Source organism: Pelobates fuscus, chromosome 5 (assembly GCF_036172605.1).
Source record: "Pelobates fuscus isolate aPelFus1 chromosome 5, aPelFus1.pri, whole genome shotgun sequence".
Taxonomy (NCBI): Eukaryota; Metazoa; Chordata; class Amphibia; order Anura; family Pelobatidae; genus Pelobates; species Pelobates fuscus.
In genome coordinates this window covers 27,041,050-27,057,532 of record NC_086321.1, presented here as the reverse complement: position 1 = coordinate 27,057,532, position 16,483 = coordinate 27,041,050, and the positions used below count along the sequence as shown (strand labels likewise).

Genomic DNA, 16,483 nt, shown 5'->3' with positions numbered 1-16,483 from the left:
GAGGAGAAGTGGGTCAAAGAACCGACTGAGCCCTGTTACCGGAAAAAGGTAGGTAAAAATATCTCTCTTTTATTTTTGACAGGTAAAAGTGGGGAGACTGATTCTAAATATTTACTAGAATACTATACATTAAGAAATACAGGTTTGTGTTACTAACGCTATAGTGTTTCTTTAAGCTGAGAAAGAGAGAGATAGAGTAGATACCTAACGGAGAACTGAATGTTATGAGGAAATAAGCCATTTCAGGGTTCTGGAGACACACTAGTATATTAAAAAACATTAAGCTTTGAATGTATCCAGAATACCAACATTCCATTATTTTCCCATACTACAAACTTGAGAGTTACCATCAGGATTAGGGTTAACATTATAGCTAGGGTTTGGGTTAAGGATAGGGGCTAGGATTCCTTTAATCTTAGGAAAGCATTTAACTATACATGCATTAGTCTGTCCAAGATTGGTGGGAGTTACACAATGAATTCAGCCCCTTTCCCTTTAGTGAGAGGCAGAATCATACTTCCTTTTGTCACTGCAGCCAGAATATGAATTTTAAGACAAGGTCTGCTGACCCTGGACTGTAACCCCCACTAATATCAGACAGGACAGGACGTGCAAATCCCATGATGCTCTGAGAAAAGTGGGCCTGCACTGCACAGTGTCAATCACAAAATGTATTCTGTTCTTTACCGCAAAGTGTGTTGTCATTCACTGTGCAATATGGGACCACTGAAAACACCATCTGCCCACTGAAATATATTTATATACATAGATATATACACAGAAAGACAAACTACAAAAAGACAGGCATAGATTTCTAAATGATTAAGATGAACGGTAGAAAAAAAAAGACAGTAAAAAAATAGGGTAATCAAACTACACTTCGTAAAATACACTTCAAAGAAAAGAATGTAAAGGGAAACGCGTGGTGTAACCTGGGTGGCCGTAGGAATACGTATTTACAGGGAATGGTTTTATTCAGAGCGTGGCTAATTTTACTTGAAAGAGCAGGTCTGTTAGTGGTAACCATTTAAAATGAAGTTCATGTGATCAGAATGGGGAGATGAAGCAATGCAGTCACTGTAGATGTGGCTGAGAGCTAAACTCAATATCTCTTTCTTCTCTTTGTAAAACCGGAGCTCTCTTCCTGCTTTTCTGGATTCCTCGAGCTCTCTCAAAACAAGCTGGAGCTCTTGAGATATTACACCTGGCGTCTCTTCTTCTTTCATTATCCAATCCAGTGCCATGTGACTTCTCATTCGTTCATCTAAAGAGTACTGGGAGTAGTAGGCAATCACTTCCTAGAAAAAAATGGAAACATTTTTTTTATGAACACAGTTACAAAATAGCATGAGTGATGATTCATCTATATTGTAAAAATAAAAGTCTTCCTGAATTATGTGTTTTAGTAAATCAGCAATACAGAAGAAAGATCATTTGACAGCAATGTAAAAAACACAAATCTTTGTTTGAAAAATAATGATTTAAAGGGACACGTTAGGCACCCAAACAACTTTAGCTTAATAAGGCAGTTTTGGTGTATAGACCATTTCCCTGCAGTCTCACTGCTCAATTCTCTGCCATTTAGGAGTGACCAGGCGCCTGTAGGAAGGTGCCTACTCTGCCTAGTGGGAAATACGGCTCTGATTGAAGACACCGCAACTGCTTCATCTCATTGAAGTTGTTATAGTGCCTGAAGTCCTCTAGCTCTTTCCTTCCATTAAGTACTAAACGTTTTCTAATGTTATAATGCTAAATATGCTGCTTGGGCTAATGAGGACAATTGAGAGTGTCAGCTGACCGCATTCAGTCTATCATAGCGCCCATTTCTGGGAAGAATTGATATAGCCGGAAGGAAGTGTGTAATCTTTCAGTCTATCATAGCGCCCATTTCTGGGAAGAATTGATATAGCTGGAAGGAAGTGTGTAATCTTTCAGTCTATAATAGCGCCCATTTCTTGGAAGAATTGATATAGCTGGAAGGAAGTGTGTAATCTATGCCTGAGACACAGCTCCCATAGGGGCTAGGAGGTCAGTGACAAAGGACGCTTGAACCCAGGCATGATAACCAGTTCAATGAGATGAAATGGTTATAGTGCCTACAGCAGCCCTCTAAATCAAGGCAGATTTGCATGGATTACAGTAATCACCGGGACAATATATTCTCTCAGCAACTGCCCTGTCTTTTATTCAGAATTGATGATTTCATTAAATTGAATAATGTTATTAAAGCATTGAATACATTTAAAAATTGCTTATTTTAAACATTAAAGATATGATTAGAATGGCAAACTAAGAATTTAGCGGAACAGCCGAAATAGCTTAACGTTGGCATTCGGTAATCCAAATCCAGAATGAATAACAGGAAGTCACCAGTGACTGCTCATTGTGCAGTCACCCCATTGACCCGAAATATTTACAGAAATAAGGCATCGGGGCAACCACTTACCCCAAAACACAATGTCTGTCCGGTATATATTAACAAAAAAAAACAACTTGGACAATCTCACCAACTTCCCCTTCCTTAATATGTCTTCTCTTATATTAATACATGTCCTGATCTGCCGAAAATGAGTGGTATTTACACTCCTGAGCAGCTGCTGCCATTTAAATGTCAGTAGCCGGCATAGCTGCCAAACAGAATGTAGCTCCCACTAACCTCAGTTAGCACTGGGACATACATGGTTCTGGAGACAATTATAAACCATCGACCTTCAGTCTTGTCATTTATTAAGATTTTCCCAGAACACCTTGATGGCATTATTTCCCCATGACACGCGTTTCACCTTTATGTATTCTCAATCTATATTTCATTTCAAAAGAGGACGTATTACTTAAACGCACAATTGCCGCAATAGAAAAACGTGCAACTCCTCTAAATATCTCTATACATAAAATGACATTGCCGTCTTTAATAGCCTGGGGAGAAAAGCAGTTTCCTTTTGCATCATTTCACAAACTTTCTGATTGCTTTGTAAGCAGGATGTTACTACAAGATAAAACAGTAATTAGATAGTTCAAAGGCCCTCTGTAAAATATTTATGTAATTTGAAATATTTTTACTCTACTGAAAGTCTGCAAACATTTTTATATATATGATTATGTAGGTTACAGGATGTACTTTAAAGTAAGAGAAATGTGCATTTAACTTTCCCTACTTCTACAAAATATATTTTTGCCCAAATCACAGACAGCTGTCACTTTCTCTCCAATTGCTAAAGACTTCAATTCCCAGCAGCCTTAGTAAGCAAATTTCCCAAGTGTTAATCACAAATGCCAGAATTCCAACCAGCTTCTGAAACATCTGAAATTCTAATTTTATTCCAGTAAGTTTGCAAAATAAACAAAATGAAACGTGGATGTATTTATAGCTGCGGATAAAGAAAATTGGGTCAGGGCCTTTTCCAACGAATGTTGTGCATAGGACGTTCCAACGAATACCAAATCGAATTTATTCCAGATTTTGAAACAGATTAAAAACAATGGCGATTCAGTGATTGAAGCAGAGGATACGTTGCGAACGGTTTATTTTATAAATCCAAGATGAGAATAATATGGCATGCTGAGGGTTTAGCAATTAATTATATATGCATGTACTAACGTTCGGCTTTTAAGATTGGTTTGCAGGGACTCGGGGCCAGCCGTACAACAAACATAAAACATATTATAAAATAATGTGATGAAGAGAGCAGATGTCAAAACAACGGTCTACCTTATAAATAAGGAAGAGAGAAGTATTTTCAGTTATTTTGTTGTAAATTGGAATAGCGTAATTTAATATTTGTGTTAGGTTAATAGCACAGCAGATGGGGTGATTAGTGCATTTTATTTGCAATTGCTAAATATAAACAATGTTACATGAGAAAGTGAGAACATTTGCTGAAATAGAAATGAAATGTACACTCCAAATTAGACAAGATTTTAGCTATGTGATATGTTTTGTGATGCCTTATAAAATGTCATTGCCTGTAAATACGTATTTAAAGGGAAAGCAGCATGGAAATAAATGCAGGCATTAAAGGAACAGTCCAGTGTTTGAAATAAATACATTTCTGTCTAGCGCTGGAGTATGAAGTTGTCCATTTAGATATAGTGGACGTCCTGTTTCTAAATTAAAAAAAAAACAAATCAAAAGTTTCCTCTAATCTGGAGGCACGACAGCCTCATCACAGCACCCGTCCATCCCCAAAACATCGTCATGATTGAGGAAATCTCAGGCCATTCAAAAGCTTCTTACAATGTAGCAGTTGCCACACTCCGCTATTAGAGTGTTTCTGATAGAAAAGAAATGTTGTTAACCGCTAAGTGCTTTAGATGTCAGAAGTGTTCTTTAACACGTTTGCGATGTTAGGACCTGTCAGTACGTCCTAACTATATTGGGCTTTATCGCCATTAGGGCGTATTGACATGTCCTAACATTTTGGTGTGAACAGGGTTAAATCACTGCTCACACCAGATTATCCCACGTGTCAATCAATACTGGGGCTCCCCTCTGTCAGCTGGGTCCAGTTGTAATGTCCTCAGACAGATGACCTGCATGCAGTGCTCAAACTGAGCCGCACATACACCTCTTTCAATAGGCATTTAAATGCCTATAGCTAGATCATAGTATGAGCAGAGTTAAATCCCTGTTCACACCAGGAAGACCCAGACAGAGGCTCCCCTCTGTCAGTGATTACCCATGCTTACACAGTGCTGTGTGTTGGCATTATTTGGTTCTGAAGTGGATAATGTGATATGCCTAAAAGAAGTAAACGCTATTGTCCCAAAATATAAAAATCAGTGTGTAAATTCCCAATGGACAGTCTATATACGGTTCCTCACTGCTATCATGTGAACACCAGTAACAAAAAAGTGGTTACACCACATTTTACCATTTAATGTCACTGGTCCTTGTTATGTTTCAGTTTTGACCGGATTGCTATTTTGGACTATACATGTCCAATTCCCTTGTTAATTCTCCACAATTTACTTTTTTACTTAATAAACCACAATTTGCTACATATGAGTTACAGTTACGTCAATCGATGTTCAAGCATTTATCTTGTTACATACCTTGTACGGACAGTTTATCAAGTTTTTACTTAGGTACATCCACATTAAAAAAAAAAAAATGTGCTACATTTAATTATTCAAGTAATCATCATTTGTATTGCATTTCCAGGATTGTTACAATGTCAGATCTTGCACCCAGATATAATTTTAGAAATTCCCAACATGTCAAGACTTCCTACTCCGAGACTATTGGTCATCATTACAGAGTCTCAACAATGACTTCCTTAAGCAAACACATTCAATTTATCATATTTAAACTACAAAGAAAATCCTAACAAATATAACCATTGCCACATGGTGTTTAATCACTTTCCAATTTTCCCTAGCTTTCTTCTCAGGTCCAAATAAATCCAATTATATATGAGCATAATCCTTAGCTGATAATCTAATCACTTTACGTATGCATCAAACCAGATACAGCTCATAATGTATCTGTCGCCCAACATTAGTCTTGTCTATGGAGATCATCTGTTTGTGTCTCTTATCCAAACTTCATCTCCAAATGTCAGCAAAAAATACTAAATTGATTTAACCCACACAAAGAAAACTGGGTTTGAGGATCAAAAAGAACAAAGTAATAGAAAAATATGTGAATTTCGAAATGTAGCCAAAATTGTATGATGTAGGCTTATATTACAAGTCAGTGTTAATAAGCACCGAACAATACATTTATAAAGACAGGCAATATTACAAAAACACGTAATAGAAACAAAATATAGGAGAGAAATGGCCAGAGAACAGTAGGTCATATAGGACAGAACATGGGTTAACCCTAAATAGTGAAGAAAAAGAAAGAAGAGAACAAAGTCTGTCCGCACGTGTATGCATACATACACAATTATCAAAGCAACAGTCGAAAAGAATAATAACTTTATTGAATGTAACACAAAAACTGAACTATGTACAAAAGGGGGGAGGGGGAGGGAGAGAGAGGGAGATGTCCGATGCGAAAGCACCTGGGTAGTTAAAAAATTTATAGTTTCCTCCAATTAGGGAAACCGCTAGCTGGGGTACTCCAGTTGAAGCAAGAACCACTATTATAAGGGGTAACCAAACACTAAAAATCATAATAGTAGTAAGGGCTTGGTGCAATTAATGCTGGCCGAGCGCAAGAGAGTGTCTAAGCAGGTAGTACACTCATGGTGCCCGGCTTGAAGTCACAACTCGAGGACTCCTCAATGCAGTATAAAGTTTGCCAAGTGATACAGTCGTGGTAGTGTGTAACTGGGCAGGGTAAGCAGCTATAGCCAGGACCACTATAATGAGAGGTATATAGCCACTTATAATTTGCTCATCGGTACAATAAATTCTTGCCGAGAGAGAGAGGGTTAATAGGCTCTGTCAAAGGTATATGCCAACTCGAAAACAGCTCCTCGGTGCAATGAATTTTTGCCGAGAGAGAGAGAGTTAATAAGTTGTATCAGAGTAAAGCATACACTAATGGAGCCTGGCTGCAGGTACCCTTTGAATCTCCTCGGTACGTTGTGACTCTTACAGAGTGAGATAAGTGGTAGTAGCACAGGATCACTGAAAAAATTGTACTAACAATATATGATGTATATGTTAGAACGCCATGGCTACGGATTTCCCCAAGGTTCTCCTCGGAGCAATAAAATTCTTGCCGAGAGAGATAGGAGAAAGTAAAGTAAATGTAGGCTGAGCGGATAACACAGTGATTAGCCTGTGAACTGCAAGGGATACATTGACCCAGTAATATAAGATGTAACACTCCGTTAAATGGGAATAGTAAGTTAATATAAATCTTAGAACTATTTCCCAATCACTACCGCAGGTACCCTTTGAATCTCCTCGGTATGCTGTGACTCTTACCGAGTGAGATACGTGGTAGTAGCACAGGATCACTGAAAAAAATGTATATGTTAGAACGCCATGGCTACGGATTTCCCCAGGGTTCTCCTCGGAACAATAAAATTCTTGCCGAGAGAGATAGGAGAAAGTAAAGTAAATGTAGGCTGAGCGGATAACACAGTGATTAGCCTGTGACCTGCAAGGGATACATTGACCCAGTAATATAAGATGTAACACTCCGTTAAATGGGAATAGTAAGTTAATATAAATTTTAGAACTATTTCCCAATTTTTCCCTAATTGGAGGAAACTATATATTTTTTAACTACCCAGGTGCTTTCGCATCGGACATCTCCCTCTCTCTCCCTCCCCCTCCCCCTTTTGTACATAGTTCAGTTTTTGTGTTACATTCAATAAAGTTATTATTCTTTTCGACTGTTGCTTTGATAATTGTGTATGTATGCATACACGTGCGGACAGACTTTGTTCTCTTCTTTCTTTTACGTAATAGAAACAGACATGAAAAATAACATTTATCTATCTGAGTTCAGTGGAAAATTGGGATAATTTTAAATCCTGGGGAAAAGGGGTTATAGTTGTATATTTAAAAAAAATAAAAAAAATAAGTAACATAACTTCTGTAACAATTTCTCATTCAGTTTTACACAAATCATAATGTCATATAATTAAGTGCGTTATTTCATCATGAAATGCGTAGGGTGTTGGATAGGGATACAGTGTTTATCTTGCTGCAATTAATCAATGATTTTTCATGTTCTGGACTAACAATTCTCAAGCCCTAGTGGCTTAAAGGAACACTGTAGGCACCCAGACCTCTTCAGACAATTGAAGTGGTCTGGGTACCAATTCCCATCACCCTTAACCCTTAACATGTAATTATTGCAGTTTTTATAAACTGCAATAATTACCTTTCAGGGTTAAGCCACTAGAGGGACTTCCAGGTCCTAAGATGACTTTTAGTCGTCTAAATGACGCTGGATGTGCTCACGCTATGCGAACCGGGAGGGAGGAGTAAGGTCCGTCCCAGGTGACAGGTGGCAGGCCAGCATCTCCCCACTGGACACCTGAGATAATGGTTTAAATAAAAATATGCATGTGTGTATGAATGTGAATGTGTTTGTGTCTGTGTGTTTATATATATGTACATGTGTATGGATGCCTGTAATTTTAATGTACATGTGAGATTATAAGTCTTTTTCCGTAACAAAACAATATACAATTTGGTTCAGTGTGTGCCATCATACATTTCCATCCTGAGTGCCAAGTAACCACGTCACGCCTGTGATGGAGGGGGTGTTCTCACCATATAGATAAAAAATGTGCGCACACACAAAAAACAACAACACTATGCAGGAACGAAAATTATATTGCTAATGCACATGACTCCGCCGAATGGATGAATGGTTGCCAGCGTGACATCAATACTGGACACTGGACTGATCTGAGAACTGGGTGAGAGTGTCACATTCAACAAAAAGGAACATTCTCACCCGATTCCTGGGCTAGTCCTTAAGAATGAAAGTGACAATGTTTATAACATCTTTCACAAGACAATCTTTAACAACCATGGAGAGCATTGGAAATAAAATGTTCTCTTCAAACATTTATTGTTCACTGACATATAGAACATACTTCTATTATTTTTCATTTCCAACACAAGAATGAAAATGTGTTTGCGATCAAGCTGCTTGTATGTTCTACAATGCACAGTTTGCACTAATGATAGGTGATGATTTCCTTCCATTATCTGTTTTTACAAAAAAAAAAAAACTGGGCCAAATTTTAAGGTTCATTTTTTTGAGGCCAACAATTGTATTTTTATGATGTCTTGAGTACATAAAGTTAGCATCTGTTTTGAGAACTTTTCGCATACAATTCCCTCAAGAACGACCTCAATTACACATTTGTTTCTTAGCTGGAAAAATAATAGCTGCGATAAAACTGAATTGGACCAGCGGATTTTCATTTTTTGGAATTATCACAATTTTAAAAAGTCATGTTTTTAAGCTAACAAGCTATGAGAAAATCGTATCTATGTCATCCTGGAAAACAATACCCACATGTAGAGTCAAATATCATTTGTGTTTTAATTGCAGATCCAAAATACAGTCCTAAAGTTGGCTTCCCTGCTCTAGCAAGCCATTACTCCATGTTGTTGTATATTTAATGATAAAGAGCCCTGATGGGTCAGAGATTTTTCAGTTTACTTTTTACTGCCAAGGCAATTTAGAAAACTGTTTGTGCCATGTGAAATCCATTTTTTAACGCTCGAAGCACAGCTGTTTTCTAACTTTGCAAAGACTTAAGACTGCAGATCAATAAACAGATGCATGGTGGGTAAGTGTTTATGGGTTGAAACTGAGCACTGGAGAGTATCTGTGTTATATGTTACCTGACGGGAGCACTTTGTTTCTCGGAGAGCTTTAAGACTTCCGTTCCAGTGCAGCAGTTGAAAAACTGTCATCAGTTCCTGTAGAAACACAACAAACATGAAACATTAATGATGAAAGGGAACACTCAATCTTCACTCTTTACAAATAACTAGACAGCATGACTCAGACAGCCGGTAGTATTCTGAAACATAATTCAGGCGTGTGTTTTTTTCTCTTACCTACTGTCTTATTGAAAGAAAACGTGATTTTAGTATAATAAGACATGCAATGTAATCTCCACATTGAACCGTTGACAAACTGTTCAGTATTCTGTTGATGAGATTACCAATTAATAAATGTTCATGTCAGGTCTTCCATAAGGTCTCGAAAACTAAAAATACACGCAGAAATTTTTTTTTGTGACAAATTAGAAAGACAACCTGCTTAAAGATACACAATGAATTTTTTTAGGAATTCAACTTTTTTGGACGTGGGTATATTGTTAACATACTCTTTGTACAGTAAAACCAAACATCTGAGACATACCGTGCACTGCAGCCTCCAAACAATCTCTGTACTTAGTGTACACGCAGCCAACCCTACCCAACCTTATGGGCTGACAGAATGCTGCTGTGAAGTTTGGCCAACAAAAGTTTCTGAAGAGTGTACACAAGGATAGAATGGAATCTTGGTATGGAATTAACTTCACTGTATGATGAAAAACTGTGATACAGCAAAGGGGAAGACGAGAACAGAACTATTATTTTATTATTTATTATTGCCATTTATATAGCGCCAATAGATTCCGTAGCGCTTTACAATATTATGAGAGGGGGATTTAACTCTAAATAGGACAATTACAAATAAACTTACAGGAACAATAGGTTGAAGAGGACCCTGCTCAAACGAGCTTACATTCTATAAGAGGTGGGGTGTAAAACACATTAGGACAGGAATTTACAATCAAATAAGGTGGGCTGCCCTTTAGGAGAGGGCAAGAGACAGGTATGTGAGGTAAGGGTTAGTCTTGGAGGCCATAAGCTTTCCTAAAGAGATGGGTTTTAAGGCACTTCTTAAAAGATGCAAGACTAGGGGAGAGTCTGATGGCAGTAGGCAGGCTATTCCATAGGAAGGGAGCCGCCCGTGAGAAGTCCTGCAAGCGCGAGTTGGCCGTACGAGTGCGGACAACGGACAGGAGGTGGTCACGGGCAGAACGGAGAGACCGAGAAGGGACATACCTATGGATCTGTGAGGAGATATAAGAGGGGCTAGAGTTGTTCAGTGCTTTATAGGTGTGAGTTAGTACCTTGAATTGACTCCTATAGCATACAGGAAGCCAATGTAAGGACTGGCAGAGGGGTGAGGTGTGAGAGAAACGACTAGAGAGGAAAATCAATCTAGCAGCAGCATTCATTACGGACTGTAAGGGTGCAGTACGGCTATTGGGAAGACCAATCAGGAGAGGGTTACAATAATCCATGCGGGAAATTACTAGAGCATGGACAAGCTCCTTGGTAGTATCTGGTGCAAGAAAGGGGCGGATGCGGGCTATGTTTTTAAGATGGAATCTACAGGATTTGGCAACATGCTGGATGTGAGGCTCAAAGGTGAGACCAGAGTCAAGTATGACGCCAAGACAGCGCGCTTGCAAGGATGGACTAATGTTGGTACCACAAACTTGGAGGGAGAGCGAAAGATGAGGATCAGTATTAGGAGGAGGAAAGACAAGGAGCTCAGTTTTTGAGAGATTGAGTTTCAGAAAGCGGGAGGACATCCAGTCAGAGATGGAAGAAAGGCAAGCAGTGACACGTTGCAGGACGGCAGGGGAGAGGTCCGGGGAGGAGAGATATAGCTGGGTGTCATCAGCGTACAGGTGGTAGTGAAATCCAAAAGAGGTAATAAGTTTGCCAAGAGAGGCAGTATAAAGAGAAAATAGAAGGGGACCAAGGACGGAGCCTTGGGGAACTCCAACTGAGACAGGGCAAGGGGAGGAGGTATCATTAGAAAAGGAGACACTGAATGAGCGTTGGGAGAGATAAGAGGAAAACCATGAGAGGACAGAGTCACAGAGACCAAGTGATTGAAGAGTTTGAAGAAGGAGAGCATGATCAACGGTGTCAAAGGCCGCTGAGAGGTCAAGAAGAATTAGTATGGAGTAGTGGCCTTTGGATTTAGCTGCGATTAGGTCGTTAGTAACTTTGATAAGGGCAGTCTCTGTAGAGTGGAGAGGGCGGAAGCCAGATTGAAGGGGGTCAAGGAGAGAGTTGGAATTGAGGAAATGAGACACACGGGTAAAGACAAGTCTTTCCAGAAGCTTTGAGGAAAAAGGGAGCAGGGATATGGGACGGTAGTTAGAGGGGGTGGATGGGTCGAGGGATGTTTTTTTTAGTATAGGTACTACAGTGGCATGTTTAAGGTCAGCAGGGACGATGCCAGAAGAGAGCGAGCAGTTGAAGATGTGTGTTAGAGAAGGCACAAGACAAGTGGAGAGAGATCTAATAAGGTGAGATGGGACAGGATCGAGCGGGCAAGTGGTGGGGCGAGAGGAGCAAAGAAGAGCAGCCACCTCTTGGTCAGTAGCTGGGGAGAATGTCTGAAGGGTAGGAAAGGCATGATCTATGTGTGATTGAGAAACCGAAAGGCAAGGAGGGGAGAATTCTTTCCTTAGCTGTTCAATCTTGTCAGTGAAGTAACATGCAAAGTTATCAGCAGTAAGGTTAGTTTTGGGGGTGGCCACAGCAGGGCGAAGAAGAGAATTAAAGGTGTGAAAGAGACGCCTGGGGTTGCGGGAACATGAACTAATGAGAGCGGAAAAATAGGACTGTTTGGCAAGGGCAAGGGCTGCACTGTATGAACACAATATGAATCTATAATGGAGAAAGTCTGATTGTGTACGAGACTTCCTCCAGGAGCGTTCAGCACAACGGGAGCATCTTTGCAGGTAGCGCGTTGATTTAGTATGCCATGGTTGGGGGCGGGTCCTCCTCGAGGTGCTTGTTTGGAGTGGCGCTGCAGTGTTCAAGGCAGATGTAAGAGTAGAGTTATATATGGAGATGGCCTGTGAAGGACAGGAGAGGGAAGGGATGGACAGCAGTTGTGAATCAATGTCAGCTGACAACTGTTGGAGATCAAGAGAATTAAGGTCCCTCCTGAGTTGAGGGGGGTTAGGCTGAGGTTTTTGGGTGAGGGGGTACGTGAGAGCAAATGATAAGAGGTGGTGATCAGAGAGTGGATATGGAGTGTTGCAGATATTAGATACTGTACATGCATAAGTGAAGATTAGGTCAAGGGTATTGCCAGCTACATGGGTGGGAGAATTTGCCCACTGCGATAGCCCGAGGGAGGAAGTAATTGAAAGTAGTTTAGTGGCTGCAGAGGTCAAAGGTGGGTTTATAGGAATATTGAAGTCCCCGAGAATTAGGGATGGAATGTTAGAAGAGAGGAAATAGGGTAGCCAGGCAGCAAAGTGGTCAAGGAAGAGAAGAGGGGAACCAGGGGGACGGTAAATAACAGCAATGTTAGCAGAGAAGGGTTTGAAAAGGCGAATTGAGTGTATTTCAAATGATGGGAAAGAGAGAGAAGGGGGGGTGGGAAGAGGTTTAAAAGAGCAGTGAGGGGAGAGGAGAAACCCAACACCACCACCAACTATGAACTATAAATTGTATTTCTTTGGGAACCTCACTGAAGGATCCTATCTCTAGTTTCCATTTCTTGAAATAAGCATCTGTATCTATTATAGCAATAAATGAGAAAAGATTTTATGATTTGTTTACAAAACTTTCACTTTAACCACTTCCAGACAGGTTTATATTCCAGAACTGTTTTAATATAAACAACTTGGCCTAATATATTGTTATGAGGAACAAAACCCCACATCCACGCATCGGAGGAGGCACTGCGGGAACCCACACAAGTTAGGTGTAATGTGTAGGTTAAATTGTTTGTCTTATGTTATTTATTAAATTGAATAATTAGCATTGGTTCACTATTTCTCTCCCTTCATCCCTGAAAATACTACTGTACATGATGGCATAAACGTTGCAGGCCTCCAAAACTGTTCTGATTTGGGCGGTGCAGTTTTGATATCTTGTCCAATTATCCTGGTTTTTTTTATCGGTGATGTTCTGCATCCAAAAAAACCCCAGAAAACTATCCTCAGCCAGCACAGCGCAATGGCATTATTGGACAAGCTCACACTGTGCTGAAGGCAACATGCCTTCCAACAGTCCCGATTTTGGCGGGACAGCCGCCTCCCCAACTTAGTTCCCTGGTGTCCCACTTTTGAGGACACTGTCCCCAAGAAGCATAGTGCAAGCGCATCATTAGACGCAGTCGAGCAATGTTCAGTGCACTAAAGCCCTGCCTGCTCTGAATGGCCTTGCCTTTCCAACAGCTCCGCTTCTTTCCCAGATGGCCCATCTCCTTTTGGGTGGAGCCAATGATGTGTCATGTCACTGGCACCCCCTTTACCCCTTTCCAATTGGTATCCCGATTCCTGGACTTCCAAAGTTGGGAGATGAGGGGCATTTGGATTCCACTACCAACTGTAAGCTGATGACACCCAGATATATCTCTCCTCCCCAGACCCCTCCCCTGCCGTCCTGCAATGTGTCATTGCTTGCCTTTCTTCCATCTCTCATTGGATGTCCTCCCACTTTCTGAAACTCAATCTATCTAAAAATGAGCTCCTTGTCTTTCCTCCTCCTAATACTGATCCTCCTCTTTCACTCTCCCTTCAAGTTATCCACATAAGTCCATTGTCGCAAGCGCACTGTCTGGGCGTCATACTTGATACTAGCCTCACCTTTGAGGTTCACATCCAGTATGTGGTTAAATACTGTAGATTCCATCTTAAAAACATAGCCCGTACCCGCCACCTTTCTTACGCAAGATGCTAACAAGGAGCTTGTCCATGCTCTTTGGCTTTATGGTTTTCTGTATCCTATAGGAGTCAATTCAAAGTGCTTACCCATACCTATAAGGCACTGAACAATTTTAGCCCCTCTTATATCTATTCTCAAATCCATATGTATGCCCCTTCTCTGTCCCTCTGCTCTGCAGCGGACCTTCTCCTGTCCGCTTCTCACACCCGTACGGCCAACTCACGCTTGCAGAACTTCCTGTTGGCGTCTCTCTTCCTATGGAATAGCCTACCTACCCCCATCAGACTCTCCCTCAATCATTTAAGAAGTGTCTTAAAACCCATTTCTTTAGGAAAGCTTATGGCCTCCCAGAGTAACATCTACCTTGCATACCTGTCTCTTGCTCTCTCCTAAAGGGCAGCACTTTACTCTCTCCTCCAGCTCTGCTTCACTCCCACCTTATTTGACTGATATTTCCTGTCCTAACGTGTTTTATACCCCACCTCCTATAGTCTGTAAGCTTGTTTGAGCAGGGTCCTCTTCAACCTATCGTTCCTGTAAGTTTTTTTTGTAATTGTCCTATTTATAGTTAAATCCCCCCTCTCATAATATTGCAAAGCGCTACGGAATCTGTTGGCTCTATATAAATGGCAATAATAATAATAATAATAGTAGTAAAGTGTGATTATCAGTCATAGTTTGTTTCATATGAATTCACTTCAAATGCCATACAGTGTGTTGGTTTTCAGCAAATGTAGAAATTAATGCATTGTTTTTGAATATTTAATACTCAGTCACTATCTATATAATGCCTTTAAAACAAAATGGCAGAGTGACGCCATAACGGTAACACAAAGCTTTTTAAATATCAGAACTGAAATGCAGGGGCTGAACAGAGAGCTTGGGAATGTGGAATGTGAGAGCCAAGACAAAAAAGACAGATAGAAACCTAGATCCATTTTATATTGTATGTGCTAAACAAGATTCTGAATCTAGAACTCAACTTCTTATTTCATGAAACTATTCGGCGTTTATGGGGTTTATTTAATGCAAAGAGCTCTACTGATTACCTAGGGAAATTACATGTTCATTTGCTTGCCTGACAGCTATAATATGCCTAAAAAAATAAGGACATAAAAAGTATGGTGTTTTTTTTTTTTTTAATAACAATACCTATTTTTTTTTTTTTTATTGTCAGCATAATTTATTAAGTAATATCTTTTGCAGTTTGTTTATTTACGTTACATATTTGCTATTGTACAGAATAACTCTGTGACTCAGTAATGTTCTTTTATTACGAAACTTGGTAAATGTTCGTTTTGACTTGCAACTCCAAATGTCAGCATAGGATAATAGCTACATGTCCCAGGCAGGTCATAAAAACGTCTCTTTCCAAAAAAATTATTCACATAGTACAATGTTTCAGCTGTAACTAGAGATTGTGGTCCGAAAGATGTAGGAGAAAGCATTGTCATTACAATATAAATTTATTTTGTTTTCACCCAAAACATGGATCTCTATAATTGTATATCTGCTCTTTAAAGGATATATATTGTGGTCAAAACAACAATAAAATAATTTAAAATAAGCTTTAGCATCTATATTATCTAATTGTGTTAAGGCGTTTTCTAATATTAGTTTTATGTATTTTTGCATTTTACAAATGCATTTTGGATACCTATCTTACACCTTTTAAAGATACAAGTTAGGCTGCCAATCATGAAGAAGTGTGAGGTGCATCATGGCAAATATTTTATTAAAACAAATACTTCAAACATCATAAGAACGGTTCGACCTCTTACCCAAGGACTGCCGGGTGCTGTTCCCCGTGTCAACTATTTCAGACAGAGAACCAGAAGGTCTCTGTCTTAGCTCATTAGCTGAGAATGGTTAGCTTATGCTGTCAGCCAATGAGCTAGCCCTGCACTGTATGGCTTACGTCAGGAGATCTAATGGAAGCTTGCGGTTCTCGGTCGTCAGTATTGGAGACAGGGAGCAGCACTCAGCAGACCAAAGGTGAGAAAGTCAAACTGTTCTAAAACTGTACGGCAATTTATAATGGGGGGCACCAGGGCCCTCTTGGCCAATAACCACTATCGTGTACTGTAGATTTTTATAAAACGGCTCTGTCGACCCCATTCCCCTGAAAAATAGAGTATTTCATTGAGATAAAATCTTTAGGACATTCTCGCATTTACATTGATTTTACTAAAATTTCAACTCAGTCAAAAGATATTATGAGACAATGTAGGGACTGCTTTGTCCAATATATTTTTCCTCTGCTTGGCAAAATGGCAGAGCTACCACTGTCAAGCTCCCAGCCATCACTAAAGATCTCTGGAGGTCTCTGGAGGCTCCAATTGGATCT

General features: G+C 39.8%; 1 protein-coding gene across 1 annotated transcript in view; it reads right to left on the bottom strand.

Moving 5' to 3' along the window:
- Positions 1-319: 319 nt before the first annotated feature.
- The window catches only part of LIX1 (limb and CNS expressed 1), a 139,407-nt gene continuing 123,243 nt past the window's right edge, over positions 320-16,483 (bottom strand). Inside the window, exons 5-6 of the mRNA XM_063456745.1 lie at positions 9,274-9,351; positions 320-1,298 (exon numbers count right to left, since the gene is read on the bottom strand). Of these exons, the coding sequence (XP_063312815.1) occupies positions 1,014-1,298; positions 9,274-9,351 (363 nt within the window). The 3' untranslated portion in view covers positions 320-1,013. The remainder of the gene's footprint in view (positions 1,299-9,273; positions 9,352-16,483) is intronic.